This window comes from Cyprinus carpio, chromosome A8 (assembly GCF_018340385.1).
Source record: "Cyprinus carpio isolate SPL01 chromosome A8, ASM1834038v1, whole genome shotgun sequence".
NCBI classification, from domain to species: domain Eukaryota; kingdom Metazoa; phylum Chordata; class Actinopteri; order Cypriniformes; family Cyprinidae; genus Cyprinus; species Cyprinus carpio.
Window position 1 is genome coordinate 24269816 of NC_056579.1, and position 23532 is coordinate 24293347.

General features: G+C 35.1%; 2 protein-coding genes and 1 long non-coding RNA gene across 3 annotated transcripts in view; 2 read left to right on the plus strand and 1 right to left on the minus strand.

Annotated features, from left to right (window-relative positions):
• Positions 1-166: 166 nt before the first annotated feature.
• LOC109095454 lies at positions 167-9045 on the minus strand. Its single transcript, XM_019109171.2, has 6 exons — positions 8977-9045; positions 6412-6624; positions 3086-3204; positions 2669-2932; positions 1191-1234; positions 167-828 (listed from the first exon to the last, which is right to left on the minus strand). The coding sequence occupies exons 1-6, from the start codon at positions 9043-9045 to the stop codon at positions 749-751; spliced, it is 789 nt and encodes a 262-aa protein (XP_018964716.1). The 3' UTR covers positions 167-748.
• A 1653-nt stretch (positions 9046-10698) lies between these two features.
• On the plus strand, positions 10699-12020 carry LOC122145969. Its single transcript, XR_006160698.1, has 2 exons — positions 10699-10951; positions 11913-12020. It is a non-coding gene; the product is annotated as an uncharacterized LOC122145969 (long non-coding RNA).
• Positions 12021-14034: 2014 nt separating this feature from the next.
• Positions 14035-23532, plus strand: part of LOC109094977 (mechanistic target of rapamycin kinase) — a 170037-nt gene continuing 160539 nt past the window's right edge. The window contains 8 exon segments of the mRNA XM_042761448.1: positions 14035-14487; positions 15083-15283; positions 15374-15508; positions 16704-16979; positions 17647-17755; positions 17988-18171; positions 19200-19328; positions 19666-19910. Coding sequence (XP_042617382.1) covers positions 14239-14487; positions 15083-15283; positions 15374-15508; positions 16704-16979; positions 17647-17755; positions 17988-18171; positions 19200-19328; positions 19666-19910 — 1528 coding nt within the window. The 5' untranslated portion in view covers positions 14035-14238.

The window sequence follows — 23532 nt, forward strand, 5'->3', positions numbered from 1 at the left end:
AACTACACTATTTAAACCATCCTATTCATTGTACTGAAAAGCCATGAATTTGCATGTGATATTTTGTCAAAATAACATGTCACATTTTGCCAAAATTTAAACCACATTAAAATGGCCACCACACAGAGCCCTGATGCAGTATTGGATATAAATAAACTTGGGTGACATATATGACATAAAAACAGTAATGCTCATTCACATTACATGGGTTTGGACAATGACGACATCAGAAACACATTCTGTTTGTATAGGGTTGTTAAAAGGTAACAGTTACAGGTGTCTGGGCACTTTGAAATATATGGTGGGCAGCATAGGTTCAGTTATATAAAGTCATAACATGACAGCAAACTGAAACAACATTCAATGAAGGGGGAAAATGTAGGGTGGGACTTGATTTTTATTCAGTCAACTGACTGCATGGTGAAAAGTGGGAGTTTCATACCTGAATGGAGCCAGCTATTACATTGTGATCAAAATTACAAACTAAAAACCTTTTCTCTTTTAGAATAATGTGCATTGTTGAATTGTGCACATCAATACCAAAAATATAAAATAAATGGGGTAAACACTGATTTCTTGTAATGTTTAGGTTTCACGATGTTCATGCCAAGCTTTTTAAGGCTTATTGATTTAATAGCTTCTATACAGTGTTTGGATCTTTTCTTTTCACAATGTTGTGAAATCTTTTCTATAATATCTCTTCATAGACAACTATTGTCTTATTTCGGCAGGTGCATGAAATTTGTTCCTATTCACCTGTCACTGCCGTTGTCTCCCATGATTGTTCCAATTCTAAGGGTTTAAAAAGCTCGTCTGAAATGGCCTTCCCTGAAAAGACACCCAAATATTGTAATTATATACATTATGCTAAAACATTTGTTGTTAGACATGTTTTATACATTTGTTGTTCCACATTTACAAAATATAGTAATAATAAAATATTTTTTATAAGAGCAGTAAGATCTCATCAAGCCCTGTATAAGAACAGTTACCTCCGAGTCTTCTATCTGTTCCTGTGACAGTAATATTTAAATTTTAACCCTTCATGTAGGCTAAAACCTAACCTACACAGATACATTCATTATATTTATTTTTTTAACAGACTTCCATTTGCACATTGTCTGACCTATCTATCTATCTATCTATCTATCTATCTGTACTGTATATACACACACTCCAGGTTGTCTTACCTGCAGGTCCAGCACATGCTTTCTGAAAAAGCTTGTGGTATAATCTGTAGTGAAATATTATTAAAAATATGATTTAATATTCAATAGTAACAAATTGCAAAAGATAGACAGATTTTTGTTTGTCTTTTTGGATAACTGGTATAAATCTCAGACAGGTTTGGCCAATAGTTTGCCAGGTCTTCTTAGGTAAATGGAAACCCTACTTAAAGAGTTTGTTCCACATTATCAAGCAAGTCACAGTTCTCATGAAATATGGTGAGGAAGAAAGATCTTTCTGAAGATGAAAAGTATTAAACAATGCAATGTCTTGCAAAAGGCATTAAAACAATATTTTGCGAAAAGCAAATAGAAATTATTGAACTGTCAAAAGACTTGTGAGTGACTTAGAGCACAGAAGATCTTGGTCAGATAAAGATGAACTGTATTTTAATGGCAGCTGTAAAAAAGCCACTGCTGAGCAGCAGACAGGTGTGAGTCTCAAGATCCTCTCCATGCAGACTGACAGTTGTGTGTAAAGCTGCGTTTCTGTCACTGCTAACCAAACTTCACAAAGAGAAACCTGCTCAGTGGCTTTAGAAACACATTTTTAAACTGTTTCGCATCACGGTATTTATGCAGCATGGGATAGTGTGTTATCCTGCATGAAAATTATTTTATTTCCAAGAGCACTATTCTTCATTTTATACCACATCAGAAAATGGTCAGTTATGAACTCCACATATCTTGCAGAAGTAATTTTGACACCCTAAAATGACCTTACATCTCACTTCCCAATATTCCAACCCAAATCATCACCCACCACCTCCTCGCTGATGTTGCAGTCTCATTGGAATAGGATGGCCATTCATCAACTATCAGAAATGCATTTATCTTGACCATCCATTGTACTACAGCATTCGTAAGTGAATAAAACTATTAAAAAACAAGTTTTGATGTGTTTCTACAGCCACTGAGCAGGTTTCTCTTTGTGACATCTGTCTGCTGCTCAGCAGTGGCTTTTTTTTACAGCTGGCATTACAATACAGTACATTTTTTGACAGAAACTTTCCTTAATAAATCTTTATCTGACCAAGATCTTATGTGCTCCAAGTCACTCACAAATCTTTTGACAGTTCAATAATTTCTATTAGCTTTTCGCAAAATATTGTTTGTTTTACTGCCTTTTGCAAGACATTGCATTGTTTCATACTTTTCATCTTCAGAAAGATCTTTCTTCCTCACCATATTTCATGAGAACTGCGACTTCCTTAATATTGTGGAACAACCTCTTTAAGTAGGGTAGGAAACATCACAACATTTAGGATTAAATATATAAAATTATTTTTTATACGTTAGTTCAACTCTTGACATTTTTAAAATCATTAAACAAAATTATGTGTAAAACTTTTTCCAATAATGTGTGAAATAAACATGAATGCAATTATTACAAAGAGTTTTATAAATTCGAAACACGTGTTTTGAGCTATAGTTTGACTGACCTGTAGCAGAACTGAAGGTCTGGGCAGATGGATCGATCCGCATAAATATAGTTATCGCCTTCCTCTTCATGCAGGTTGTATTTAATAGTCTTTAGTGCAGATGAAGGAGAGTGACCGCTTTTGTAGAGCTGTTGTAGCTTTTCAATGGTGTCATTTGACACATCTCTCCACCTCATGACCTCAGTAGTGTTCAGTCTATGATTATGTTCATTCCTCAAGTTCACATGAAGGAAATAGCCCTCTTCAATATGTGGGTCTCCTGATCTGTGGAAGGATATATTAAGTATTATGTTTTAATGCATAGATTGCATTACCTTCTATGAATTCAATTTACTGTGACCAAACATTTGGGTGTTCAAGATGAACTGAATTGTATTGTGTTTGTAGTACATTACCTTGGTCTCGTTTTTGTCTCACCTGGACTTTCTTTCATACATAAATCTCTTGAGAATCAGAAACATGGTGGCAGGGCAGTTGGTATTTTTGGTCGTCTTGGATGATGAAGTGTATGTTTTGTGCTGGCATCTCAGATCCACCTGCGGAATATGCACAAACTCTCAAAATGTCAATACTCAACATGAATTTCCCTTTTTTTCCCAAAACATCTTTGCTATTTATCATGTAACCATTATTACATTTTTGTTAATCATCACAAAATTTATTTTAGAGATGCGCCGATCTGATATTCAGTACCGGTATTGCTCCGATACTGGCATTTTCTCGGGGTACCGGTCAGACGAGACCGAAACAAATCCGATATTGTGTGTATACTATTCTGTTATTGTTAACCCCCACGAAAGGCACACAAACATTATAAAGCACCATAAAGTTTTTGAGCAATATATTCAAAGTGGTCTGAAGCCGTTCCGTAGTATAATGTGAGGTACAGGTGAATATTTAATTCGTTAGTAAACTCTTCTCTCTGCTGCGACTATCTGTCATCCTTCATTAAGCATTCAAACTCTGCATCGCATTACGACAGTCAAGACGATAAAACTCTCTCCAAGATGATTCAATGTTCCTATTATTATACTTGATCTGTAGATAAAGATTAATGGTTTTGCATAAAAGGACTTTATCTGGCTGGAGTTTAGTGCTGTTTCTAAAGCATGTTACTCTCTACCGGATGTCTGTTAGAGATCACTACACTGGAGTAGAGAGCACTAGAGAGCACAGTAAACTGCAAGAGGGTCTGGCTGCAGGCTTGCACTTGCACTCTCAGACTTGCATTCTCAGACTTGCACTATCAGACACTTGCAGTGACATCACTTGCAGTCTTTATTTTTTATTTTGTTGAATTTTTTATTACTTTTTGTTTGAATTTCCCAACATTTTATAACAGTAGCCAGGTGGCGAAGACAAAAAAAAAAAAAAAAAAACTAAATTACAATTACAAAAAAAAAATAAAAAAGAACCAAACTCAACCTCTAACCTCACCCGCAAACAACACAAACCCACAATAATACCAATGGAGACGAAACGCTGTGGTGGTGATTAAATGATTAAAACTAAATTAGTACTATAACGTACAGGGTCCTGCAAGAAAATATAAATATTAATATAAAACATCAAATATAAATATTAAAATATCAAATTAAATATACAGTTCATTAATATAATGAATATATATATAGTATTTTCCTCATATACCGCAAAATGTGGCATAATGGACTAAGATGATAAAGGCCAAACTCAATATGCTTCTCTACATTATTAAAATACATAACTAATATGTACAAGCAAGCAGGTGAGCCCAGAATAAACGCAACACGCAAAGTTTCGCGTTAAGCATTTTGCCATATAGAATAAACTGTCTACAACTCGTTTATATCACTCTTTGTCCATAAAGCTACACTATGTGTTTTATTTATAATGATGTTCTATAGGAGGAAAACGTTTAATGTACAATTTAACGCACTGCGTTCTGTACTCATCTGCTTTCCTATACGGAGTTGATCCTTTTAAAATCACTTAATGCATTTCATAATGCACTTTCATATTTGCTGGTCTGTATATACGTTGAGTCAACAACAACACATATAGGCTAGGCCTACTGAATTGTCTTTATCATCTTAGTCTGTTATTAGGCCACATTAAGCGTTTTGCTGTATGGGAGGACAACGTTTGCGCATTGTGTTTCATAGCCATCTGCTTGCCTTGTAGTACATTAAATAATAACTATATATCGATTTGGTCTTTAATTGAACTTAATGTATCTTAATACATTATGCCATATTAAGTGTTTGTTTTTTCTACAGGAGGAAAAACGCTTAAACGAAAGACTTTGTTCATTGCGTTCATATTCTGCTGTTCTGTGGCCACGGATTTGCCGGTCTTGTCTTTTTTCTTGCAGGACCCGTACGTTATAGTAGTAGGCCTAGTAATTTAGGTTTAATCATTTAATCACCACCACAGCGTCTTGTCTCCATTGGCAACATGCACGATTTGTGTCGACTGCAAGTGATGTCACAGGTAGCGGAGAGTGCAAGTGGCGATTGCAAGTGACATTGTAATTTAGTTTCTTTTTTCTTGTCTTCACCACCTGGCTACTGTTATAAAATGTTGAGAGATTCAAACAAAGAGTTATCAATAAATAGAACAAAAAAAAAAAATTAAAGACTGCAACTGACGTCGCTAGCTGAAGCACAAGTGTCTGAGAGTGCAAGTCTGAGAATACAAGTCTGAGAGTGCAATATAAAACACTACACACAAAAACCTCCTCCCTAAACTGAAATTCAAAACGGTTACAAGAAGAGACTCAATAAACTATCGCACAGATATAATACACTATGCATCAAAATCTCTTCCCTTTGTGCTTTGAAATTTTCTATGCTGCACGCTGTGACTCCGTGATGCTTTAAGCCCATCATTCTGCTCAGGGGATGCACATAATAGCTTTGTGCCGCTCTGTACTGGAGCCTTTCATATTATAATACTTTTGTGCAATGAAAGATTAATTATAGCCTATCATATGTTGCTGCCTCATTACTGTGCTATAAATTTAAAAGAAATTTATTGGCCATTATTTATTTTTAATTTATTGCATATATATATATATATATATATATATATATATATATATATATATATATATATATTATATATAAATTTGCTTGTATTTTACAACAATACAAAGAGCAATGTGTAACATTTTACCAGATTACACCTTTTTAAGATTACCCTCCCCCCACTAAATGTTTTTTCTCTAAATGATTAGATTTTATAAAATTATTGTGAACTAATAATTTTCTAGACTAACTTTGGCTGCTGAATTATCCACTAACTTAGTATATAATAGTATTTTTTCTCATGGATTATGATTATATATTTTTTAATTTGTTATTTTTCTTTATAATAAAGTTATCTATATTTAGTAGATTGTGGGTAACACACAAAAGAGTGATGATCAGGTCAACACACACTGAGGTATTGAAAGTCTACATTGATTTAAAAAAAAAAAAACTGCACTGGTATCGGATCGGTATCGTCCAATACGGATCGAGATCGGTTCTGAAAAAATTGTATCGTGCCACCCCTAATTTCTTTATTACAATAACTATTGCTAAAGCTTTAAATGAACCAACAGTTGACTTGATGATTCAGCAAAGAAAGTCATTTTAGAGAATGTTATTACACTGATGAATTGTGCACAATAAGAACAAGCATGTCTATTATGAAAGGTATACAGGCTCAATTTTGATATTATGTTGCCTTTAAAGTGAACATAAACAGACTGGTCTTACTCTGTATTTGTTGTAGCGTCCAGAGTCAGGGTATGTCCTGGATTTTCTCCATGTTAAAGCTGAGGATTTCTGGAAATCCTCCAACCACTTTTGGACCTCCTCCTCAGAAGTCATCTGCAATTTAATAGCCGCTCTAAAGTTTTCAATATCTCCTGACATTTCCAGCAGTTCATGATGACAAAGTAGATGACTGTAGCTGGATGGCAAGATTTTCTGCCATGAAAATTGTCAGTTAATAAAACACACACACAATCTCACAAGAACATGTCCAAGACACATCTCACCCCAAATTCTAAAGATTTTATTGCTCTTTTACTTTCAATTTTATTTGCATAATGACTGACATATTCATGCCAATTTAACACATTTCATTCCTAAACAATTTAATTACTGTAATGCATCAAGATACTTTATTTTTGAAGGTTTTGTAATTCTCATTGTTCTTAAAATGATTTGCATTAAATTTACTCTAATAATGTGTTTTTGAAATAATGCAGTCCAAATTAATTTGTGTTTAAATATCTTAATGCAGTACAGCAAATGCTACCACAGTGTATTATACACTGCCCAAAACAAACAAACAAACAAAACAAAACCAAAAAGTTGCCATTTGGATTTAAGTAAGTAAATATGGAAGAGTCTAGGATTGTACCATTATTGCAGTGATTAATATATTTCTGGTATATTCTGGTTATATGTTTTGCAACAATTCTTTTAACCCTAACTGATGCAGTGTGAAGCTTCTCATTTCTTAAACAACTATGTTGGAATATGTACCCATATCCATATTCCAGAATGACAATGTCAAGATTCACTGGACCTAAATTGTGAAACAGTGATTTAGTCAGCATGAGGAACCTGAGCTTCACCAGAGACCTGAGCTTAACCCTATTTAAAGTCTTTGGGATGTGCTGGAGTCGACTTTAGTGGCTTTACCTTCCCATTGTCAATACGAGAACTTGGCTATAAATTAATGCAACTCTTGATAGAAATAATCACTGTGATGTTGCATAACATTGCCGAAACAATGACACAACAAAATAATACAATGTTATCAAAGCTAAAAGGTTGCTTTACTATTCTGTGGTCAGACGAATCAAAATTTGAAGTTCCTAACCCTAACTCTAACTGGGACGCCATGTCATCCAGACTAAAGAGGACAAGGACAACCCAAGTGGTTATCAGCGCTCAGTTCAGAAGCCTGCATCTCTGATGGTATGGGGTTGCATGAGTGCGTGTGGCATGGGCAGGAAAGGCACCATCAATGCTGAAAGGTATATCCAAGTTCTAGAACAACATATGCTCCCATCCAGACGTCGTCTCTTTCAGGGAAGACCTTGCATTTTCCAACATGACAATTCCAGACCACATACTGCATCAATTACAACATCATGGCTGCGTAGAAGAAGGATGCGGGTACTGAAATGGCCAGCCTGCAGTCCAGATCTTTCACCCATAGAAAACATTTGGCGCATCAGAAAGAGGAAGAAGCGACAAAGAAGACCTAAGACAGTTGAGCAACTGGAAGCCTGTATTAGACAAGAATGGGACAACATTCCTATTCCTAAACTTGAGCAGCTTGTCTCCTCAGTCCCCAGACGTGTGCAGACTGTTATAAAAAGAAGAGGGGATGCCACACAGTGGTAAACCTGGCCTTGTCCCAACTTTTTTTGAGATGTGTTTGATGCCATGAAATTTAAAATCAACCTATTTTTCCCTTAAAATGATACATTTTCTCAGTTTAAACATTTTGCTATGTCATCTATGTTGTATTCTGAATAAAATATTGAAATTTGAAACTTCCACATCATTGCATTCTGTTTTTACCCAAAATTTTTACAATCTCCCAAATAAATAGAAAAAAGATACGTATATATAAACAAACAAAAAGTTTTAAATTCAGTTTGGATGGCAATTTCTTCCAGTGATAATTGGGTGAAAATAAGAAGTTAATCCCACACTGAAATGGGTTTAATCTATATGCTGACCAATGTTTGTTGTTCAATTTACATCAAATCAACGTCATGTCAAGTTTTTGACATCAGTTTGAGTCGCATATTTGACCTGTTTTTTGACGTCAGTTTTGATGTAAATTTGATGTCTTTTCAACATCAATTGCCCACCGGGTAGCTTTAGTAACTTGTATTTTTGCAGCAAGAATAATAGCATTATATAATATGTCTCATTTTCACTATGGCAGCAGTGGTGATTGGCTCCGCATGTGTTTAGACCTTTTCTGTTTATGTTTCATAACATATTTTATACAAAATGCAGTTGCATTGAGGAACCCCGTGGTTTTACCTAAAGGTATTAACTATGGTTATTATAAATACATTGTAACTATGCTATAACTATGGTACAGATTCATACTGATCAACAAGACTTCCTTTTATTAAAACATTAATTTAATAGGCTATCGAGCTGTATAATGTTAATGTAATTTGTCAACGCTAAAGGTAAATATAATAATGAATCTTGTCAGCTGTGCTAACGTTAGCCAACTAGCTCACACAAACTCAGCTCTCTTTAAAACAGCTGCTGCTAATAATATGAATACCTACAAACCTCCACATGATCTGTGTCCTCTGCTGTTTTATCCTCTCTAACACAACGCTGACACTTTAATAGGGTCATTTTGAGCAGCTGAACAAAACCAAAGAGATAAACTTCGCAATCGTGTCTATAAGGTAACATTAAATTACAGACATACACTTTTTCCACACACACACACACACACACACACACACACACACACACACACACACACACACACACACACACACACACACACACACACACACACACACACACACACACACACACACACACACACACACACACACACACACACACACACACACACACACACAGATGCTTGATAAAATAACAATGAGAAGGAAAAGGCAAAAATTACATATTTTATTTATTGTTTATTTATTTGGTTGGTTGTTTTTTTATGTTATTCATTGTTGTTATTGTCCAATTTATGTTTATGTCGTTTAGGGACAGATAACATTCTAATTTATTTTGTTGAGCTGTTGCTTCTGTTCAGTGTTTTTTTTTTTTTTTTTTTTTTTTTGCATGCACTGAATCAACTAAATGAAATATCCTTGCCAAACTATCAATCCAGTCAAAACTTTTTTAAAATCAACAAAGCATGAGAAGATTCTGGTTAATTTGCTTGTCATTTAGTGCATGTACTGTGTGGAAATGGTCTGGTGTGCAATATTTTGGTTGGAAGCCAATGGATGTTGCAGAAAAGATTACCTATTGTTTAAATAAATAAACTATGGTAGTTGTGGGGTGTGGGTTGAATTTGTCTCTGTTTTTAAAAATAGGGGCAATAGTAATGAGGTCATGGCTCCAGATTTTGGGAAATGCACCTGCACTGAAGATTATTTAAAAAAATGTTAGAATGGCCAATTTAAAATTGTAGTCTGTGTATTTAATAATTTTGTTTAGGACGGTGTCAATACAACAAGCTTTTGGAGATTTTAGGGTTTATATTTTGTTTATTAGTTTAATAGGATAGTCCAAAGGGTTCTGGTGGTCTTTGACAATTGACTTTAAAAGACATAGTTTGTTGTATAGTGCTTTGTATAAGGTTGTTCTCCATTCTGGATAGTTGGTTCTTCGTTATAGGGTTTATTTTGTAATTTTTAATGTGGCCAAAAGTGATTTGATCCTAAATATTGGTCGGGTCCTTACCAGGACTGAGAAAAGTAACAAGTACCATGTGAATATGCCATCCATGTGCCGTCTGGACAATAATTTTACACCTAAATAATGACAATTAAAATAAACCTCTCTAGGCAGAATATTCAATATAGGATATTATTTAGACACCTCACCCATTCAACATTAGGACCCGTAAGCCCTCTTCTTTATATTTATTGTGATTTATAGCTGAATAAATGAGCTTTCCAGTGATGTATAGTTTGTTAGGATATGACAATATTTGGCCGAAATACAACTATTTGAAAATCTGGAATCTGAGGATGCTAAAAAAATTAAATATTGAGAAAATCGCCTTTACATTTGTCCAAATGAAGTTCTTAGCAATGCAAATTACTAATAAAAAAATTACGTTTTTCATATCTTCATGGAACATGATCTTTACTTAATATCCTAATGATTTTGGGCACAAAAGAAAAATCTATAATTTTGACCAATACAATGTATTTTTGGCTATTGCTACAAATAAACCCGTGTAACATAAGACTGGTTTTGTGGTTCAGGGTCACATTTTTATGATTCAAACACTAAGCGTACTGGCTTATTATCTTATCGTATTTCTATGGCATTAACAATGTTATACGAAATTTTAAGTACGTAGTTCCTGTACGTGAATTGGATTCACCCTATGTTTCTTTCCTGCTTGAGACGCTTCCGTCTGAGCGAATGATTGGTTAAACTGTACAGTCAAGCGTTTCCAAGTGATTGTCTATTGGCGGATGGGACGTCACTCAAAGGTTGTGCCCGCCTTCTGTGTCTTCAGTTTCACGAGTGCATTGCATCTAGTGGAAAATCCTTTAATCGGGTAAATACTGATTTTCTAAATGCTGCATTTCTAAATACATGTAATCCATTAAAATGTTATGTTTAATATGACGTAAGCAGCTGACAGGCACTTTCTAAAATAACCCGACTGTAGCTGTAGGTAGCACCTTTGGCTAACTAACCTATCTATCGATTCATCCGCTAAACGTGCCGTTATTGTGTTTTTCCATTATTTTCGTGAATAACTGTGATCTACACGTTTTTCATTTACTTGCATCAGAGGTAGAAACCGATGAGCATTCTTTAAAAATGATAAAATTGCGTGTAACGCACACAATCGTGGTTACAAAATCCGAGCTGGGAGCTGTAAGATTGTAGGTTAAATCATAGATCAAGACACTTTGAAGGCACTGAATCACTAATAATTGTAAGCTGCTTCATTTGTCTGTTAATACATTTAATGGGTATGGTGCGGTGTAGTAGATCTGAGCTGAAAACTTTTACTGTTCCCATTAGCATATACAGTATAATGCTGTTATACCTTTTAAATAACTGAATGACCTTTGTTACAGTGTGGACACTTTATTCACTTTGTCCAATAATGTCAGTGTGTACTATTTTGATGAATTGACACTGCCGTGCTTGGCTTTTTTTTTAATTTAATTTAATTTTTTATTTTTTTGTGGAGGTGGGTCTTTAGATGCTTCTGTATATTCTGGCGTCAGCACATTTAGAGTACGTAAAGTGACATTATCATCATTAAGTAATACAATATAGAATAGCAGAAAACTCCCGATTCATGATTTTTTGACGATATGTCATAATACATTTCATGGCATTATGGAATTGTCTGATAAAATATGCATATTTTTCATGAAGGGATACTGAATGTAAAATTGTTTCTTAATTTCTAAAGTATAGTAAAAGAGGTTTATTGGCATCTGGGAATCAAGATCATCATTTTACGCAGTCACTTAACACAGTTATTTCTTATATGGCAGAGTGTTTGAATTGCAGGCAGATCTACAGGTAGCTGAATCCTAGCCGCCAGCATGTCTGGCACTGCTACAGTTCTGCAGCAGTTTGTGAGTGGCCTTAAGAGTCGAAATGAAGACACACGTGCCAAAGCTGCCAAAGACCTCCAGCATTATGTCACCACAGAACTAAGAGAGGTAAACTGTACTACTTTTTTCCTTGATCCAAGTATTTACATTGTTAATCTTCACCAGAAGAGTCAAAAGCATAGCTTTGACATAGTAATTTCTATATATATATTTGCCTAAATGTAATGTCTTATTGCCACACCTGTGACTGATAATTAAGTTATTTAGTTATTTTGTCCTGCAATGTGTTTAAACAAACAAGAAAGGAAACATGTATACAGTATATACACTAGAATAATGGAAGCATAACAGCATGTGCATCACCACACACCTAGACACCAGTGAAATTTCACTATTCCAATTTCAGTACCACAGCAAAACCTGTCAACAGTCTAACCAATATTAGATAAAATATTTTACAAGAAAAAGTACAAATAAATACAATAAGAACAAACAAAGATACATTACAAATGAAATAAATGGTGCTTTTTAGTTAGGTCCAACAGTAGTATTCAGGAAAGGAATACTAAAGAAATTAATAAATAATGTAATTATTAGCAAATGTAAAATAAAACAGCATAGTCTTTAATGTATATATTAAATATAGATTAATTGTACATTAAAGCTACAAAATGTATTTACTCAGTAGTGAGTGGTTTTCAGTTTGTTAGTTTGAATATTAATATTAATGACAGATAACATCAGGCATATTAGGCTACCTAATGCACAGATCCTGTATTGACATAGATGGTTTCTATGATCCGATCACAAAATGTTTTAGATCCCATTTTCATGTGTATTTAGTGCTGACCACTTGTGATTCAATCATCAAAAACATTTTAATTACATGGAGTTGCAAATTATCTATTTGCAAGTCCGTGATCAGTAAAGTGCCAGGGTTTAAAGTGGTCTTCGGTGTAGCACACCGACATGGTCATCCACACACAGCAAAGAGTACCCTAGTACCCATGATGACAAGCCCACAAAGCCCAATATTGAAAATAAATGTTAAATTAAGATAAATAATTGTGATTTTTTTCTTATCCTAACATGAAAAAACGATGTCAGTAATTTTTTATTTTACATGTGATTATACCAAAGTATATTTGAGCGCATCACATTTCTACAAATGTTTAATTCTATAAAATTTTGTAAAATCAGCAGCTAGCTGACAGCTTGCTTACATTTCAACTATACATGAATAGCTAAACTTATAGGTGATTATTAGGGTCACACTGTTTTCTCATTTCAGATGAGTTCAGTGTTTTTGCTTCCGACTCAAGCCATTCATTATAATAATCGGCCAAAGGAGATGAAGCCACCACTTTCTATGTTGTGTGGGACGAGCTGAACACACCACACACACAAAACACTTCGAGTTGGTTTCCAGCAATCAGATGTTGTCAATGAAGAGAAAAAAGACTGTGGTAATCCTGGCACACGTGAAGGATTCGGTGAGTATCAGTTGACCCAAAGACAGAACTGAAGACAATTGCTATCTACTCTCCATATCCGTCTGTAATTTCACTCACAAAACACAAGTACCAATAAGGCTTTGAGCTTTAAATGGAGCGCATCATTTACAGTGTTTAACTGAAATTTTGTAATCACTTGACAGCCTTACATTAAATAAAACATAAATTAAAAAATACACAAAAAAAGTATATATATAAAGTACTGAGGAGCATTTTTTGCTTCTGACTCAAATAATTCTTCTGGGACACCACATTTAATTTTTTTTTGTCATGGCCATTGAGTATGAACCCAATGAAAGACTATATATAATAATTGTTCTTATTACTTTTAATGCTCTTCTTCTGGGACCATTTAAATTTTTTTTGCCATGCATTAAACTGAAAGACTATATAATTGTTCTTTCAAACAAAATTGTTATACAATTGTTTTTACATGTTGTACATATTGATTTATTTCTATATAATTTTCAAACAAAATTGTTATACACTTGTTTTGACATGATATATACAGTATGACTGAATTGTGAAATTGAAATGTTTCCTCTTGCCGTGAATATAGCCACTGCTGCTGACATGGCGTTAAATCATAAATAAATAAATAAATCTACTATATATTGTTATTTTTAATCAACATGTAAACTAATGTGGCCTTATGTTTCAATTTTGCCAGATCTACCTAGAATTTTCCATTGAAAGTGACTTGTCACCATTGTATTGCTTTGTTTGAATCATTTTTTAATCATTGTGTAATGGCTGTTTCTCCAGTGAGTTTGATTGGTGTGGAAGGTGGAAATGCCACCCGTATCAGCCGTTTTGCCAACTACCTGCGCAACCTGCTTCCCTCCAGTGACTCAGTGGTCATGGAGATGGCCTCTAAGGCCATGGGTCACCTGTCCATGGCGGGAGACACCTTCACTGCGGAGTATGTGGAGTTTGAGGTGAAGAGAGCTCTAGAATGGCTGGGAGCAGACAGGAATGAGGGCAGACGCCATGCAGCGGTGCGTAGAAACACTTAACTGAATATTATATTGTCATGAAGAATTTCAAAGTATATGTTTGAAGCCTTTAAGTAAAAGTAGCATTTTTTTCTTGGTGTAGGTTTAAATTAAAGCTATAGTTTACCCCAAAATTAAAAATTTGTCATCACTTACTCACCCTCACGTTGTTCCAAACCTGTATGATTTTCCTCCTTCTGTTGAACACAAAAGAAGAATGTTGGTACCCAAACAGTGGCTGGTAGCCATTGGTTTCCATAGTATTTTTTCCCTACTGTGGCAGTCGATGGCTAACAGCAACTGTTTGGTTACCTGCATTCTTCAGAATATCTTCTTTTATGTTCAACAGAAGAAAGAAAATCGTACGGATTTGGAACAACTTGAGGATGATTAAATCATGACAGAATTTCCATTTTTGGGTCAACTGTCCCTTTAATGCCACTTAAATGTTGTGATATAAACTTTACATCAGATTCTCTTACTCTTGACTGTATGTTATTGGTGGATTTTAGCTTCCTTAGCAGTACTTCATTCTGTGTCTCTTTCCTCTCTTCTGTTTAATGTGAACTGAATCCCATTTCCACTGTTTTTGTTTCAGGTGCTGGTTTTGCGAGAGCTCGCTGTTAGCGCACCTACATTCTTCTTCCAGCAGGTGCAGCCATTCTTTGATAACATTTTCTATGCTGTGTGGGACTCCAAACAGGCGATCCGTGAGGGTGCAGTATCTGCACTCAGAGCCTGTCTGATCCTCACCACCCAGAGAGAGACCAAAGAGATGCAGAAGCCACAGTGGTACAAGGTCAGAATTAAAACACCTTTGAATGTCTTAAAAGTGTGTGTGTATTATGGGTATGGCCACAAATTCCATATATTTTGTTGTCATAAACAGCAAACGTTTGAGGAAGCCGAAAAGGGTTTTGATGAGACTCTGGCTAAAGAGAAAGGCATGAATAAGGATGACCGTGTCCATGGAGCTCTACTGATTCTCAATGAACTGGTGCGAATAAGCAGTATGGAGGGAGAGGTAAGATATCGCTCATGATTTGTGAGTTTTTGCTTGTTCTTTGTATATTCTTTCATTGTTTTGTTCTTTTGTTATTTGCTTTTTTTGCTTGTTATTTGTTTTATTTATAATTTGTTTGATCCTTTATTATTTTAGGCTGTTTATCTATTGCCTGGTTGTTTTCATTTTTTGTTTGTCCTTTCAATTGTTTGTTTGCATTGTTTACTTTTGTTTCTTTCATTTTTATTTTTACTTTCAGTCAAACTTGACATCACTCATTGTAGGGCTGCACGATAATGGTTAAACTGATAATCACAATTATTTTGATTAAAATTATAATCACGATTATTAATAACGATTATTCTATCCTGCTGAAAAAAAAACAAAAAAACTGCTAAAACCAGCCTAAACTTAGCTGGTTTAACCTGGTCTCCCAGCCTGACCAGCTAAGGAAGTGGTCAAAACCCCTCTAAAACCAGCTTTCTTACCAGCTATGACCAGCAAAGACCGGGCTTAAAAACAAACAAAAATCATACAACCAGCTTAGGAATTTTTTTTTTTTTGCAATTTTTTTATTATTCAGCAGGGAAATGCAATAACATTTTCATGTGTCCTTTAACCAACCTCCACTGACTATACACTGACTTCATTTAACCAACTATGATAATACAGAACTCATGGTTTTGGTTAGTGTTTTGTCATCTGTATTCACATTACATTTTCTAAGTGACAATTTGTTCGCAAATGGGAAAAAGCCACTCAAATCGCACAGTAAATTTGCTCAAAGATCGTTAATACACACTGAAAACTAACATTGCCATACCATTTTCAACACGAAAACTGGAAAAAACTTTAGAAACTCTTAATATAAATTCCAACAATTCCAATTTTGTACATTTTACCCCATTGTATTGTCACAGGTAGCAAAAGCACATTTATTCCTCAAACACAATAGATCCATTATTGAAACACAGTCTTAATGACATAAAAAAGAGCAAGTTGTGCAAAAATATTACTCTCTTCACTTTGGTTATGACAAACTTACTGAACGTCCAGTACACATGCATTAAGGGTAAAACAAGAAGGGCATAGCCTCATGAAAAAAACAAAAAAACATGAGCATCGCAGTTGCTTGCCATACTCTGCAGTTGGCTTGTCAGTATTATGACAGCCTTAATTCATTATTTGTTTCATTTGTTATCTTTCATTCCTGCAGCGTATGAGAGAGGAAATGGAGGAGATTACACAGCAGCAGATGGTTCATGATAAGTACTGCAAGGAGCTGATGGGTTTCAGCACTAAACCTCGCCACATCACACCCTTCACCAGCTTTCAGTCAGTGCAGCCGCAGCAGTCCAATGCTCTGCTGGGGCTGCTGGGATATAGCATACCACAAGGCTTCCTAAGTTTTGGAGCTGTACCTGTTCCCTCCAAAAGCACGCTGGTGGAGAGCCGGTACTGCAGAGAACTGATGGAGGAGCGTTTTGACCAGGTGATCAGTGATTGCATTTATTACAAAAGACGAAAGAACTCCTATCTGCAGCTGGTCTCAAATGAAGCAGTCCCAGTAGTAAAGTTTAGAGAGAAATTGTAGCATGTTTTTTGGTCAATTTCCTTTCAATTTAGGATACATTTCATGTTCATTTATAATAATTCTTCTCCTTTTTTTTTGACTAAAACATAGTCAATGTGGAGTTTTGCATAACATCTCTTAAAAACACCAAAATTAAAATTAATTATTTTTGCATAACATCTCTTAAAATTGCCAAAATTGCAATTAATTATTAAGGCTTATTCACGATAAAAAAAATTCTATCTTTGGTGAACATGCTGAGAAGATCACATGCATATTTATGGTCTTTCTGATTTTCTGAAAAATCTACTTTTCCAAACCCATCTATGCAATACAAGCCGAATTCTAATCATGTCCAGTTAACTTAGAATTTGGCATGTATTTAAGATATCTCCTGGTAAAAAAGTTTCAACGTTTTTTTTGATTTCTCACATTTTAGCCAATGTAATAACGTCTCTGTGGTGTATAAGATTGTAGTGTTAGTTACAACTCTAGACATTTCTTAAAACTGTGCAACTGTGATCGGGGAAGTTGACATTTCCCACAGCATCCAAGGATCTAACGTATTTTGTTGCTGTTGTATCAGGTGTGCCGTTGGGTGCTGAAATACAGGACCAGTAAGAATCCTCTCATTCAGATGACTATCCTAAACCTACTGCCCCGACTTGCTGCCTTCCAGCCTCACACTTTCACTGGTAAACTAACTTGTGATCATCTCCCAGCCTTACTTCCAAAGCTGATTTTTGACTATTTCTATATTTATATTTGTTTCTAATTCCGTGACATTCAGATATTTTTAATTCTGTATCAAAGTTGTCAAATGCATTGTGGGCTCACTGTGCATATTAGGATATTTATTTTTTGTTTGGCTTCACTTTTTGCTATATTTGATTAACTATATGTCATGCTTTTTTCTTCTGGCCTCAGATCAGTATTTACAGGACACTATGGGGCACCTGCTGGGCTGCCTGAAGAAAGAAAAGGAGCGGACGGCAGCATTTCAAGCATTGGGGTTGCTGGTGGTTGCTGTGAGGGCTGAAATTCAGCCCTACCTCAGCAAGATCCTGGAGATCATCAAAGCTGCACTGCCACCTAAAGACTTTGCACACAAGTAAGAACCTGAAACTATTCAAATCTAAACTTCTGTAAGTGCACAGCTCAGATACAAACACTGTTTAGAGGCCTGCAACAATTTAAGCAGAAAGCCACAAGAGGGCATGCTATACAGTGTTTTATTTTTACCATGGTTAAGCACACAACCCACACAGCTTTAAGTGATTTATTGATTGTTCAAAAACTACTGCAACAGTATGAATGATGTTCAGTAAATTATTAAAATTTCGTTAAAATAATAACGACAATTATGGATTCCATAAAAATTGGTTTTCGAACAGTTTACTTTCTTGTGTTGATGTATTTTCACTTGATGGCTTATACTATTGACAGTAGTAATGAAGGCACTTTCATAATGATTAAACACAACTGTTGGTACATGATCAAGACATTTCGACACTCTGATTTATTATTTGCTATTTATTTGCTAGTTGCTTTCATTGTTTGTTATACAGTAGTAGGCTGAAGGCTGTATTTATAATTTAGAGGGTGGGAGAAGTTCTCATTCTAGAGAGTATTTGGTATTTTCCATGAAAAGACTGTAAATTTAATATAAAATGAGATAAAAGTTATATTTTAAAAGTTTGTTCAAGTCAAGACACCTTTATTTATATAGCACTTTATACAATACAGATTGTGTCAAACCAGCTTAACAGTGTTAAACAGGAAAACAATATAGTTTCAATAATGCAAACAAAATTTAATTCTGCTGTGAAGCAGCTCTAAAAAGAGGACAATAGTAAAACAGTCAGTTTTTCAGTTAAAGTCAGTTCACCATTGATTCAGTGATGCCATTATCCAGCTCAGTTCAGTTCTCATCTTTTAGGAATAATATTATTTGTTTGCCTGTCTGCTGTTTGTCAGTGCCAAGCAACATGATAAAAGATCAATATCAAATTTAGCTTATATGTGTCATGACTTTAAACGTGGCTCATCCATTCAGATTTTAAAACTATCCAAGTGTACTAGTGTTGTTCCTGATTCTTCTTCTTTTTACCCTCTTTCCCATGTTTTGTAATCTTTTAGGAGGCAGAAGACCATGCAGGTGGATGCTACTGTGTTCACTTGTATCAGTATGCTGTCCAGAGCTATGGGGCCTAGCATTCAACAGGATGTCAAAGAACTTCTCGAGCCCATGTTAGCGGTTGGTCTCAGGTACAGTACAAGTCTAACTGCTTGGGGCTAGTGCTTTATTCTCAGTTTTTCCTTTACAAGGCAGTAGTTTTTTTCGAGATGCAAACTCATAGATAGAAACATATTATTCGCTACTACAATGTTGGACAATTAATAGACATATAGCATAATTAAAAACAAATATGTAGGCACAATGTATATTTGTCTTCAAAACTAATTTTATACATTTAAGCATAAGCCTTTAGAACAAAAGGTATTTAACATCATGAGAAACATAAATGCTGTTGATTGTCCACAAACCTTTTACTAGCATTGTACATGCCAGAAGAGTCTAATTGCGTGCCTCTCTTCTTCTCAGTCCTGCTCTGACTGCAGTGCTGTATGACCTGAGCAGGCAGATCCCACAGCTAAAGAAGGACATTCAGGATGGGCTGCTAAAAATGCTTTCTCTTGTGCTCATGCACAAGCCTCTGCGTCACCCCGGTATGCCCAAGGGCCTGGCGTACCAGCTGGCGTCACCCAGCCTGACCAATATCCCCGAGGCTAGTGACGTGGGCAGCATCACCCTGGCACTGCGTACTCTAGGCAGCTTTGAATTTGAAGGTACAAGACACTTTAGATGATGATGGTTGAAATGAAATTTTACTGTCAATTTAATCATGAATTAATTCAACCAGTTTTTTTTTTTAAATTGTTTGCAAAGTGCTACTATTAATTAGGTAATTTCATTAATAGTTACTTAAATGGTTGCTGTTGGTCTAGGGCAGGGCTGTCCATTCCTTTTTTTGCTGGGCCAATGTCCTGCATAATTTTGTTCCAACCTTGTTCTGAACACATCAGCTTGGAAGTTTCTAGTAATTTTGACTATCACGTATTTTATTAATGTCACGTATTCTATTAATCTATGATTATCACTGGTATTCATAGTGACAGTGACTAAAATATATGGTGGTGACGTCCATAACATCTGCATTGAAACCCCACACTTGCAGCAGGGAATGACTCTCGCTTTGTATATGTGAGAGCAATTAGACAATTGCAGTGCCTTTCATATAGCAGAGGTTTGCCGGAAATATGGTTGTGAGTCCTGAAAATTCACTGGTTACAATACGTGATTGTCACGCTCTCAAATTACCAAACTTAACAAAACATAAACTAAACATATTCTGCCACAGACATATTCTGGTTATGTCAAGGAAGCCCTGTATAATTATTGTTGTGTCCACCAGACACTGATCTAGATTAACCAGTCAACCTTACCAATTGACTGTCTAGTTTGTAGATGACTAGTTGACCATCCTGTCCTGTCCCTACTACTTCTAGTAATGATGCCTCAAATATATGTTACTTGCAGAGGAGATTAAACCTGTAAAAAAAAATCCCAAAGAATTGCACAAGAAGAGGGACCTAAGGCATTTGTAGAGACTTGAGGGTGGTCTCTTTTGATTTGAGCAAGTGTACGACCACCCTGATCTAGTGCTGGGCAGTATTGCTAATAAATTGTATCTCAATATTTTTTCAAAATTTTGACAATATTTAATATATTGCTCAATGTTTTGCATTAGCTCTCAAAAAAATTCAAATGGTGATATGATAAATCTGGATAGAATAGCTATTTCTATAAAGTACATACAAACAGTTCAACAGAAAATACTACAAAAATATTAGTCTAGAAATAGTTACTGCTTTTTACTAAATGAACAAAATTATATTTACTTAAAATATCAGTTTAAAATCATCTTTACTATTGGTACCAATTGGAGACGTAAGAAGCGAAAGTGCAGAAAAGCAGCGTCTATTTTGTGCACAACTTGTATAAACTACAACAGGTAAAGCTGTCAGCTGTGTGGCTATTGCCAATATTGTTAACAATTCTCATTTATAATCATTAATAATATGGCTTCTTCTTAACAAGATCTTATAAAGATTGTCATAACCGAACTCAAAACGCTGTTTTCATGCACATTAAGCTATGGAACAGCTTCAGAACACTTGAAATATAGTGCACGAAAACTTTATGGTGCTTTATAATGTTTTTGTGCCTTTCGTGGTGCTTAACAATAACACAGAATAGTATGCGCACAATATCAGATTTGGATCGGTCTCATCTGACCGATACCCGATCCTGCAGAAAATGGCACCATTGGAGCCGATACTAAAACATAATTCTCATTAGGGCTGCGCGATTAGGACAAAAATCATAATTGTCGATTATTTGCTTGAAATTGTAATTGCGATTATTATGATTATCACAATTTACATTGAATTATGTTATACCATTGTTTGATGCAACTGCATGCCGTATTTTTATATGAAAATAAACAAGCAGAAAAACTTTTAAGTGCTTTTCTATAGTATTACGCCTCAAATGTCAACTATACATTGGATTGGTTTCTTCTTTAAATTTACTTATAAAAAAGTAAAAAAAAAGAATGGTATTTAAAATATAAATGTTATACTAAAACTAAAATTAAAATAATGGGAAAAAACCCTTAAGATAACACGTAGAAAGAAAAAAATGCATCTTAAGCACACAGCATAACATAAGTGGACTCTGAACGATTAATTGCCGCTTTGAACAATTACGTAATTGTGGTATCCATAATTGTAATCATGATTAGAAATTCAGTTAATAGTGCAGCCCTACCCCTAATGTTCACACTTGCTTTTGGCTATAATTTAAAGATTCACTAACGTACATTTTAAGAAGTATTGAGTGTATTCTGACTAACCTAAATGTGTCTGATCGGCCATTGCATCCTCATGCTTAACGCATGTTAGCGATCGGTTATCATGCTCGTGTAACGCTGTAAAAGCAAGCTGTAAATAAAAGTCTTTGATGCTCGTCATAGAGCGCTCACATGAATACCCACAGGATCGTTTGACAGATGTTACGCACAAGAGATGAAAAGTGGAGTGAAATTGGCTTGCTGTCTTTTTAAGCTAAACTTAACATTATTATGCTATTCCCTACATTATTGCAGTCATATTCCTAATTTTTAATGCATCTACCCAGAACACCTTACAGGGCTCCAGACAAAAAAAGAAAAGAAACAAAAAATTGTTAGATTATTTTTTTTTAAAGTGCCACAGAATAATCATGTTTTATTTGCTTTATTTATTTATTTTGAACACTTCAACATTTCTGTCATATGTTTATGTCTCACACTCCTTTTACAGAATCAGCATTTTAATCCCTCTTGTAAATGTACTGGGAACTCTCAGGTTCACTTAAAGTGGGAACTAAATATCTTTTCCAACTTGAGAGCTATATACACTCACAAAGAATTGTTTATTACACAGAATCTGTGCCAATATCATGTGCTATGTCAGCATCACTCCTCCTCAATGCATCCTATAAATGCTGTCATAACCGGTACACCATATCCAGTAAACCCTCTACACGTCCAGTCTTCCAATCTTCATTAGTAGGTTAACATGCAATTTATAGGTGTTAAAATTAACCTTTACCTCTTTGCATTCTTTCTTATTATGTAGACAACAGGTTAAGTAAAGATATTAATATGCAATATAGTGCATATATTTAGCAATAAGCTCCTCTAGTTATTTTTTCTAGCTGACTTATGAGTTTATGGACACCGAATGGCTATTCTGAGGTAAAGGCATTGTTTACGAGCTTTACACGTTTTCCACAGTTTGAAGCACTGAATGAGCGATTACATGAGACATTTCAATAAGTTGTATTATAGGCTATCTTATGTCCATTCATGTTTATTTCGTACTATAGTAGTAAAGAGAAAGATATGATTGGTTTACGTGCTGGTTCAACGGGGGTTATTGCTGCTCTCCCTACTCTCATCCATGCTAGGTTGCATGGATGTGCAGGGAGTTCTTGCCCAGAACAGAACCATACCGCCAATCCAAATTGTATGCTAATTGTCAATCATCTTTGACGATAGTGGTCTTGACAGAAAAAGCTTACTGTGATTATTGGACGGCAAGTACTCTACAAATAATATGAAGTCCACACATTAACAGAACACAGGATATAGACTAAAGATCTTGATAACAGCAAGCCATATTAGTATCGATTATAAACGAGAATTGTTACCGATATTGTAAATGTCCACACAGCTGACAGCATCTGTTGTAGTTTGTTCAAGTTTTGCACAAAATGGACACTGCTTTTTTGCTCTTTTTCTTTGCAAGAATCTGTCAATTTCGATCTCTCTCATACTGCCACAACAAACTTTTTTTTTTTTTT